Here is a 10,878-nt window from a genome sequence, read left to right on the forward strand (position 1 = left end):
GCGTCCTCAGCGGCGGCTGCCGTGCTGCTCATGTTGGACCTGTGCGCCGTCAGCAACGCCGCGCTGGCCCGCGTGCTTCGGCAGCTCTCGGACGTGGCCCGGCACGCGTGCAGCCTCTTCCAGGAGCTCGAGAGCGACATCCAGCTCACCCACCGTCGCGTCTGGGCGCTGCAGGGCAAGCTGGGCGGCGTGCAGCGCGTCCTCGGCACGCTGGACCCCAAGCAGGAGGCAGTGCGTGAGTACCGCCCGTTTCCTCCCGCGCCGCGCCCTCGCGCCCTCCCCGGCTGCCGCAATCCCAGCCCCGCAGCGGCGCGCCCGCCGCAGCTCGCTCCTTCCTCTCCCTCCAACCCTATCCCCGGGCTGGGTGGCCAGGCCAGAACTCGAGGTAGGGAGGCGGGCGAGCAGCAGGGAAAGTTGAAGGGCCGCCTCGGAACTCGCAGGCAGCAGCGAGCGCGGAGGGGCCCAAAGGGCGCGCTAATGGGCACATGGGCAGAGGGGTCTGTCGGTCGCCTCCGGGGCGCGCCGTCCACATCCTTCCCCCAGGGGGCCACTCCAGTCATTTCCAGTAGCCCTGCTCAGAGCCCCTTAGCCGACCCCATCCACGTGTGTTTAGGGGGCTCCAAGGCTGGTGGTTGTGCTTTCGGGGCTTCTGCAGCGCCGCGGCGGTTTTGTCACTCTTGCTGTGACCTCAGGGGCTGCGCTGAGTCCCGAACTTGTATCTTATGATCGTGTGCGACACAGAGCGCGGCGCCGCTCGTCTCTGGAGCGAACTCTGAAGTGCTGGGCTTCAACCCTAGTGGCCCCGCGGCGACGCGGGAACGGGGAGGAGGTCCCGGGCCCGGGGAGAGCGAGGAGACCCTCGGGCCTCTGCTGCCCGGAGCAGCCCAGGGTTCCTACTAAATGGTTTTCTGTGCCATCTGCTCTCCGAGGGTCCCGCAGGCGGACCCCTAGATTCCCTGTCGCCGAACTCTATTGCCGTGTTGGTTTAGGCATGAACTAGTCCTGCCAGGCTCGGGAAGGGGGCGAGGGAGGCGGTCTGGGAGACCCCTGGGCCCCTTTGCCGCCTCTTCACTGTTGCGACAGCACAGGGCTCCCTCTAAATGGCCATTCTGTGCTATCTGCCCTCAGAGGGGCTCGCAGGCTGGTTCTCTGGCGGACCGTCGCCCAAACCTGGCGGCGGCGGCATCACTGAGGCACGACCCGGGCGGCGCGCGGGTCTCTTGGCGCTTAGTCCGGCTGCGACGCTCGCGGCGTAGGTGATGTCAGCGGGTCTGGCTTACATAAGAAGCTTCCCCGGTTGCGGCAGCAGCTGCGCCGGTGCGCGGTGGCCGCGGAGTGCGCGGGGTGGGGGCGCATTTGTGGCCTTGGTCCCCCGGGGTTTCCGGGCACCTGGCCCTGAAGTCCGGCCCGGCCTTCTGGCTGTTCCCCCTTCCCGCGCGTCCCACCCCTCCTCTGACCAAAGCTTTGAACTCCGCCCCGGGAATTCACCGCTTTTCTGCAATAACAATAACAATAAGCGTAATGAATAAATGATGTGCGCGATCGGTTTTCGCAGCTGTAAAAGACCCGGAGTTGAGTTAATGACTGGTTGTTTAAAAGGGCAATTCCGGGGATGAGTTCTGGAAAGAATTAGGACTGCCGTGGGCCAAGTCGTATTTTACTTTAGGGACTTGAAATGAGCGCTTTAATCCTGCCTCCTTTTTTACCCCAACCGCACAGCAGGGACAAGCCCTTCACTTTCAACAGCGCTGAGTTCTGGGGAGTGTGGTTGGGGCGAGTGGTGATTTCACTTCAAAAGAGCTGGAGGGAAGTTTTGCAGACTGTCGAGCAGTGTCTAGATTTCCCGTGTGTGTGTGTGTGTGTGTGTGTGTGTGTGTGTGTGTGTGTGTGTGTGCCCGTGTGCTTATGTCTCATTGCTCCTTAAGTTAGGTTTCATACAAGTGAAACTCAGTCCTGGAGCAGGATCAGAATATGCCCTCCGTTCCCCTCTTTCTTTAGAGGCAGCAGTGGGCAGTTGTGTGCCCGGCATTTAACACAGTCTTTTCAAGTCCTTTTAATTGGGGTGCAAACTAGTGACTGATGGAGAAAAGAGGATCTTCAGTGTCTGCATACATACAGTTGATGAATATATACTCTATTTATGCATATTTATACATGAATAAATAACCCGTTGCCCTTGAATCAATTCCAAGTCATAGTGACCCTATAGGACAGAGTAGAACTGCCCCATAGGGTTTTCAAGGAGTGGCTGGTGGATTTGAACTGCCGGCCTTTTTGTCAACAGCTGAGCTCTTAACCACTATGCCACCATCGCTCCTGAATAAATAAAGACGGGGCTAAATAATACTGAGGAGTCCCTGGGTGGCAAACCATTAAGAGCTGAGCTACTAACCAAAAGGTTGGGTTTGAACTCACCCAGAGGTGCCTCAGAAGACAGGCCTGGCAATCTGCTCCCAAAATGTCACAGCCTTGAAAACTCTCTATAGAGCCCAGTTCTACATGGGGTGGCCATGAGTTGGAATTGACTCAAAGGCAACTGGTAACTGGTAATATAATATCAAAGGACAGACTTAAAATCTATTATTTTTTAATCTTTCTAAGAAGGCTATCTTCAGTCTGTGTCTAGATCTTCCCTCTTGTCCGTATGTGTTTAGGATGGTATTGTTCTTGTTTGATATTGTAAAAGGCATTACCTTTGGGAGGAAATGCACAAGGTTATGTGTCTTAGTTCGGCTTTCCCAAAATACAGAGCCTGAGACAAGGATTTTGGTGCAAGTAGTTTATTTGCAGTGGGATTCCCAGAAGCACAGGGAAGAAGTAGGAAAGTGAGGCAGAGAAGGAGTGAAAGTCAGTACACAATGCGTGGTGTGTTATTCAGCTAGTTACCACTGTGGACAACTGGGATTCAACCCAGCTGGGGACTCCCTGAGAACATACCTCAAAATTGTTCCACTGGGGAGTGAGGAAGCAAGAATATTTATCCACCAACTTCCCTCCCTCAGGGAAGTTAGCATCTGGAGCATGACCTCCCTGGCTTCTGGGGCCTGCCCCATGTGTGGTCCCAGCATGCTCCCAGGGCCAGAGAACTGTCTCAGGCAGAGAGGTGCAAAAAACCTATGGTGTGTACAGGAATTACACAGGTGTCCTTTGGGAAGGGCAGAGGGCATATGAGTGAGGCACCAGTGGCATCTGCTACATCATCCACCTCCTTTTGGCATTGCTGAAGGCCTAGGGGGTTTCAAAGGGAAAAGAAACCTAAAAGTGAAGCACCTTCCCTTTTCTCCCACTTTGAGGGTATTTGTGTTTCTCTACACTCCCTATAGAGCCTTCCCACCCAGGTCACCGTTCCCCATGCAGTCAGTGGGCTTGCTGCTTCTCCTTGGACAGTACAGGTGCTTCCTGTTGCCCTGAAGCACCCTGGGAGGTGGTTTGCAGGGAGTGACAGGATCTGACTTACATTTTACCAGAGTCACTCTGGAATCAAGTCCGGTAGGCCAATTGGCCACTGTGGCTGGTGATGATAGCTAAGGTGGTAGCTGCGGAGATGCTGAGAAGTGGCTAGATTCTGAATTCATTTTGGAAATAGAAATGACAGTGTTTACTGATTGGACTGGGTACAGGGTGTGAGAGGAAAAAAGTAATTAAGGATGACTCCTAGTTTTTTGGCTTAAACAACTCATATAAAATGGTAATATTTACTGAAATGGGACTAGTGGGAGAGAGAAGGAGCCCTGGTGGTGCAGTGGTTAAAGCTCTCAGCTACTAACCAAAAGGTCTGCAGTTTGAACCCACCAGCTGAAAGATGGGGCAGTCTGCTTCCGTAAAGATTACAGCCTTGGAAACTCTATGGGGCAGTTCTGCTCTGTCCTATAGGGTTGCTATGAGTCGGAATTGACTCGAAGGCAGTGTTTTTTTTCTTTCTTTTGTTTTGAGTGGGAGAGTACATGTTTTATTGTGGAGGGGGTGGAATCAATAGTTTTCTTTTTGGCCCATGTTAAGTTTGAGATGCCTGATGTGTCTTAGACAACCAAGTGGAGATGTTTGAGACAATTAGAGGTGTGGGTCCAAAGCTCAGGTAAAAGGTCCAGGGAGAGATGTCAATGGGAGACATAAGGGTAGAGATGCTATCTGAAGCCTTCAAGCTAGGGTAGTGTAGATAGGAAAGACAAAAGGGCCAGGTCTGAGCCTGAGGCCACCCAACCTTGGAAATCTTGTAGTGGAGGTGAGAGGCTGAAAAAGAGCAGCCAGCCAGGTAGAAGAAAAACCAGGAGAGGGTGGTGTGATGGAAGCCAGGAGAAGACGATTCAAAAATGGGGGAGAAGTCAACGTGATCAAATGCTTCTGAGAGTAAGATGAGGACTGAGAAGTGACCACTGAGTTTGGTAAGTAATTAGTAGCCTTCATAGGTTCCATTTGGGTGGAGGGATGGGAACCAAACCCAAATAAGAGAGCTTGGAGAGAGATCTGGAGGGAGCAGAAGATGAGATACTGACGATTGACTACTCTTGTATGAAGTTTTGCTCTGCAGGGGAATGGAGAAATGAAGCAGTGGCTGGAGAGGAGTACACAGGGAAAAGGGAGGTTTGCTTAATAGTTGTAGACATTTAAGCATGTTTGGCTTCCATGGCGAGGGGGAAATTGATGATGCTGGAAAAGGAATGAAGTACTTATGGAAGTTCTTGAGAAGGTGAGAGGCGATGGGATCAGAGCCTCAGTGGAGGTGGAGGGGTTGGTGTAGACAGGCGCCGGGGAGTTTCATTCACGGGAACTGGAGGGAAGATGAAGGATTCAGGCAGAGATGCAGGTGGCTGCTGGACTGACAGATGAGATGTTCTTTTTTTTAAATAAATTTTATTTATTTTGTTGTTGTTAAGAATATACACAGCAAAACATACACCAATTCAACCGTTTCTACACATACCATTTAGTGACATTGATTACATTCTTCGAGTTGTACAACCATTCTCACTCTCCTTTTCTGAGTTGTTTCTCCCCCGTTAACATAAATTTACTGCCCCCTAAGGTTCCTATCTAATCTTTCGAGTTGCTGTTGTAACTTGATCCCATACAGATAGTTCTTAAAAGAGCATAATGCTCAAGGCAGTCCTTTTTTACTAGTTAAGCTAAACTATTGTTCAGTTTTAAGATGACTTCAGGGAATATTTTTGGTTTAAGGTTTAAAGATTATCTCAGGACCATAGTTTCAGGAGTTCACGCACCCTCCATCGCTCCAGAAAGTCTAGAGTTCATGAGAATTTGAAATTCTGTTCTGCATATTCCCTCTTTTGTTCAGGACTCTCCTATGGAATCTTTGATCAAAATGTTCAGTAATGGTAGCCGGGCACCATCCAGTTCTTCTGGTCTCATGGCAAGATGATGTTCTTATCGATCACATCAGTTTTCTCTGTGAAGTATGTGGCGAGGCCATCAGCTGGGAGGGGGTTGGAGATATGCGAGGAGAAGGAAAAGTGCTATTATTTGTCTTAGAGGGGGACGCAGGTGCACGAAGGAAGTGTAGTAGTGTTATTTGGCTGTGCCGAGAGCCTTCTGAGATTGATGGTCATAAACTTGAAGTGAGTCTAGCTTTTCTGTCACTCAAACCTGAAACTTTGGAATTACTTCATCAGCCTCGACCCCGAGCTGTTCATCCTTAGAAATTTTAGTGATGTTGGCTTTTTGGTTACTGATTATGTTTAGTTATTAATTTTTTAAGTGAATTTTATATTGAAGTTTAACATTATCTACTGAGAAGTGCACAGGTCATACACGTACAGCTTGGTTAATTTTCACAAAGTGAACATACTCGTGTAATCACCACCCAGATCAAGAGGTTGAATATTACTGCACTCTAGAAATTGCCATTCAAGCCTCCTTCCAGTCACTACCCCCTCCCCCAAGGTAACCAATGGCCTGACTTCCATCTCTATCAATTAGAGTTTCCTGTTTTTGAACTTTATATAAATGCGATCATACAGTATGTACTTTTTAGTGTCTGGCATTGTTCACTCAACGTGATGTTTATAAGATTGTTTCATGTTGTCTAGTACAGAAGTAGCTGTAAGTAGATGTTTGTGCTCATCACTGAATAAAATTTCATTGTGTGCATATACCACAATTAGATGAGCCATTCTCCCGATGATGGACCTTTGGGTTGTTTCCAGTTTGGGGCTATTGCCATGAACATTTTCGTACATGTCTTTTGGTAAGCCTATGTGCACACAGCTGTTTGGCATATATCTAGAAATGGAATTGCTGGGTCAGGGGATGGCTATGTTTGGCTGTAGTAGATACTACCTACAGTTTTCTAACCTGATTGTACCAATTTATATTCCCAGAATTCCAGTTGCTCCACATCTCACCAACACTGGTATTGTCTTTCTGCTTGTAGCCACACTGGTGTGTATGTAATAAAATCTCACTGTGGTTTTAATTTGTGAGGTTGGACACCTCTTCTTCTTCTTCTTTTTTTTTTTTACCATTTGGATAATCTCTTTTGTGAATTAACTGTTCATGGCCTTTGCTCATTTCTCAGTAAGGTTCTTTGTATTTTCCCTTGTTGTGCTGTAGGAGTTCTTTATATATTGTAGACGTGAATCCTTTTTCAGCTGTAGGTATTGCAGCTACTTTCTCGCACTCACCTATGGCTGTTTCCTGGGATCGCCTCTCATATAAACTACTTGTACTCAAATCCTTGTCTTAGGGTTTGCTTCTAGGGAAACTCAAACGAAGATAATCTAGGCAAAAACCTAGGGCTGGGGGGTAGAGGTGATGTTTCTCACTGTTTCCTTAAACTATTTCCTCTAGGATTATCATATTAGCCACATTCCCACTACCTGCCAGAATGCTCTGTGGTTGGTCTAGAAATACTTGTTACTGCCCTTTAGCAAATTCACAGCTTGAACCTCTCTGTTGGCATGGGAGGAGATCTTCAATGCTTCAGTGGTGAGAAGGGGCATGGAAGGAACTCAAGTCTATGGTGAAGACACACCCTCTCAGTTCCTCAATGTTCCATCATGCAGCCTTTGACAGTGCTGTTTATTGTTCTATGGACTGGATCAGAGACAGCTCGAGGAGATCCAAAATCCCTATTTGAGAAGCATAATTTTAGCCAGAGCAGACATAAAACCAGTTGCCATCAAGTTGATTCTGACTCATGGCAACCCCATTGTGTCAGGGTAGAACTGTGTACCATAGGGTTTTCAATGGCTGATTTTTTTGGAAGCAGATTGCCAGGCCTTTCTTCTGAGGTATGTCTGGATAGGCTCGAACCTTCATTTAACCTTTCGGTTAGCAGCCAAGCACATTAACCATTTGCACCACCCACGGACTCAAGAGCAGACACAGAAACTGCTAAATCCTGAAAGAAACTTTGAAGTAACACATTGGGTGAATTGATCATTTTGAGTTGGTATGGCAACGCTGATTATCAGTCCATTCTGCTTTGGTGAGGATGGTCCTGCTTTTTCTTCCCCATTCTGTTCATTCTGCCACTCGAAAAAAAACTTTCACAGTCTGGTTAATGTGTTTCCTTGGATGTTTCAGTAACTATGGTTAGGTTTCTCTTCCTTCTGGCTCTGCTCAGTGAGTTTTCTGAGGCATTCTGAGATCCTAACAGCTCCACTGAAAGCTGTTTTTAAACCCATCACAGAACAACTGAGAAAAAAGCAATCTTTCAAAGGTTAATAATTCATGGTTGTAATTTCCTCATAACCAGTAAGAGCAACACATTTCTTGCTATACTTTTCTTTTGGATTGGGCTTTTAAATCAAAACTACTGAGCTACTTTACCTAGGAAATCCTTCACCTAGGAAATTCCATTGGACTGACGTTGCTAAGATGGTAACAATAAAGATGTCTTTCTTCCTGTGTGTGGAGGTCTTTTCCACATGACATCAGAAAGGTGTAAAGTCCATATGAGCTTTTAGAAACGTCTTCAGTCTCAGAGCTTCCAGTCTACCTTTAATGGCCCTTACCTTTAAATTGCAGTAACATAAAATCTCTCCTGTAGTTCCATGTTAACCCAAGAGTCTAGAGGATTTGCTAACTTCCTGCCACACCTTGGAATTTTAGGGACAAGGACAGTTTTAAACATAGTTGGTCTTAAATTAAAACTCAACAATGAGAAAACCAACAACCCATTTACAAAATGGGCAAAAGATCTAAAGATAGTTGGAATTTCATTATGACCGTTCAGTTTAATTTCTTTTTACTCTGTTAAAAAAATCACGAGACGTAAGATTTTGTGTGTCATGCTATTAAAAAATAATGGGAAGAGTATGCCTGGTGCAAACCATCAATCACAAAAATTCCTGAAGATTCTTTTTGCATCAACAGTTCGTCATGGATCCCATCTTGGTAATAAATGGAAATAAAAATTCATGAGGCGAGAATGGTTTCAGGAATCTAAAGATCTCATTCTAGGGTCTGAATTTGTTGAAACAATGTTTTGGAGAGCCCTCCCACCAGACTGTAAGCCCACAGAGGGCAGGGACCTCGTCCAGCTCATCTTTGTGAATGACTGTGACAGGCATGGCCAATTTTTATTTCTATTACATTAATGTTCATTTCTTAATACATTACTAAACATGAGAAGGTTTGGGTATTCTGCAATAACAATTCAATGTCCTGGGCTCTTTATGCTGAAAAATTTCTTACAACTTCTTCAGTGCCTAAGTCATTCAAAGTGAAATTAACCAAGAATGAAGTGAATTTAACAAGAATCATGGAATCTTGGGATCTTAAAGTTGGAAAAGACCTTAGCACCCATCAAATCCAATCTCCCACCTAGAGTCAGAGTCTTTTTTAAGGTGTCCCAAATGGTAGTCCCTCTGGTTTCTATGCCCTCTGAGACTCCTGGGAATGGAAAATGGTCCCACCCACTGTTCCCAATTTATTGCTGGATAGTTGCCGTTCTCAAACAGTCCTTGCCTCCATTGAGCCTTAAATTTTGTAATGCCTGCCTGTTAGTCCTAGTTCTATCGTCTGGAGCCATGTGGAATCTGCCTATAACCTCTTTTCTGGGACATCTTTTTTTTTTAAAATTGCATTTTAAGTGAAAGTTTACAGTTCAAGTCAGTTTCTCATACAAAAATTTATACACAGACTTCCAGGCAACATGGCGCTATAGGCAGAAGCACCGTGCTGTCCCTCCACAGCAAAGATCCGAAAAACTAAGCCAAACAGAGAAAACGGCAATCCTGAAACCCTAAGCATCAAATGAAGAGATAAAGAACTCAGCCAAGCACTGAATGGAATAAGAAACTGACAGAGAACAGAGAGCGAAGAGAGATACATGCAGAGGTCTCCTATCAGCTAAAGCAGCACAGATCCACCATCTTGGACTCCTATCAGAGATCAGCGAATGGGGGTACGAGAAAGCAGCTTTATGGAGCTTGCAGCAGGAGACAGAACAACCAGTAACCAGCGATATACGCTTTCCCACTTCCCACCCTTCTTTACCCCCACTCGGCCTGCTCTGCTTCCTGTGGCCAGTCTCTTGGCCAGGAAGCACCACCTTTACTCCAGTGTCGCTTGGATTCCACCCACCTGCACTGGCTGGCTCCCTAAGTGCCATTTGTTGGCTGCTGGTGTAGCTTTTTTCTGCTTCTTTAGATTTCTTCCTTACCTCTCACCACCTCCCCCTCCTTTCTCTCAAATATCTGGCTCCGTGCACCATCTATGCTTCTTCCTGAAAGGCTGTGAAACGCTGCTCGAATGTGAAACTCCTTCCTGGCCTGTGCTGCCACACTGGTGGGATCCCGGGGCTTTTTGTTTGTTCATTTTGAATTGTTTACTTGTTTGTTTTCTTTTTCTTTTCTTGAATTGGGAGCCCGTTCTAGCTGGGCAGTACTGCCCGGCTTGGGACCTAGCCCCTCAGTTTGTGCAGACGTGCAGAGGGATCCCTGAGGGCATTACTTTTTTCATGTTTTTTGGGGGGGGCCTTTTTTTTCTGTTTTGCTTGTTCTTTTTTATTTATTTGTTTTGTTTTCTTTTCCCTATTTTTCCCTTTTTGTCTTTCTTCATTACTCAGTTTATCGTCTCTCTATATTTTCCTTCTAGTCCTGTCCCCTGAATATGTGGTGCTGAGTGACACCACTACCCCTTCTAGCCAGGCTGTACTTTACAGCCTGGAAGCAACTTCCCCATACCTGGCAGCACTGGAGGGATCCCTGGAAGCTTTTCTTTTCTTCTTTCTTTCTAATTTTTTATTTATTCATTTTTTTCCTTTTTTCTTCTTCTCCTTTTTGTTTTTCTCCATTTCATAGTCTCTCATCTCTCCACTCCAATGGCAAACTCCCCTAGCACTGTTTTTTTTTTGTATGCTTTTGGCTCCTGTTCCTCTCTCCCATACCCATCTTAGCATCGCACATCATAATCTCCCCCCTCCATCCTGCTTACCTGCACTGTGCACTGAGCATCACACCACCAAGCAGCCCAGGCATGGCCTACAAGAACCTGCCCTGCACTGAATACTGGCCAGCCCTGGTGGCCGTAGTAACTGCCACAAACAACCCATCCCAGCAACTCCTCTTCAGCTAGACCTGCCCTGCTGTACCATATATGACCAACTGACCATGCCAACTGGAGAAGGAGGTGAAAAGTATCGTGCCCAAAGATGAGCAAACAACAAAGAACACACAGCCTGCCTGCTCAGACATAGCCAAATAAAACAAAAAAGCAGGACGAAACAAACAAATCTACAGTCAATAAATGAGGAAAATAACTACCGAATGCCCCGAATACAGCAGACAATATCAAAACATTTAGAAAAACAGGACAGGATGGTTCCAGTAGGGGTCCAAAATAAAGCACCAGATGACTTTCCCATAGAAGAAAAGGCACTAGAACTACCTGATAGGGAATTCAAATCTCTAATAT

At 46.6% G+C, this 10,878-nt stretch overlaps 1 protein-coding gene across 1 annotated transcript in view; it reads left to right on the forward strand.

Annotated features, from left to right (window-relative positions):
• The window catches only part of NHS (NHS actin remodeling regulator), a 388,389-nt gene that overhangs the window by 3,750 nt on the left and 373,761 nt on the right, over nt 1-10,878 (forward strand). Inside the window, exon 4 of the mRNA XM_012557402.1 lies at nt 11-235. Within this exon, the coding sequence (XP_012412856.1) occupies nt 11-235 (225 nt within the window). The remainder of the gene's footprint in view (nt 1-10; nt 236-10,878) is intronic.

Source organism: Trichechus manatus, unplaced genomic scaffold, assembly GCF_000243295.1.
Source record: "Trichechus manatus latirostris isolate Lorelei unplaced genomic scaffold, TriManLat1.0 scaffold00100, whole genome shotgun sequence".
NCBI lineage: Eukaryota > Metazoa > Chordata > Mammalia > Sirenia > Trichechidae > Trichechus > Trichechus manatus.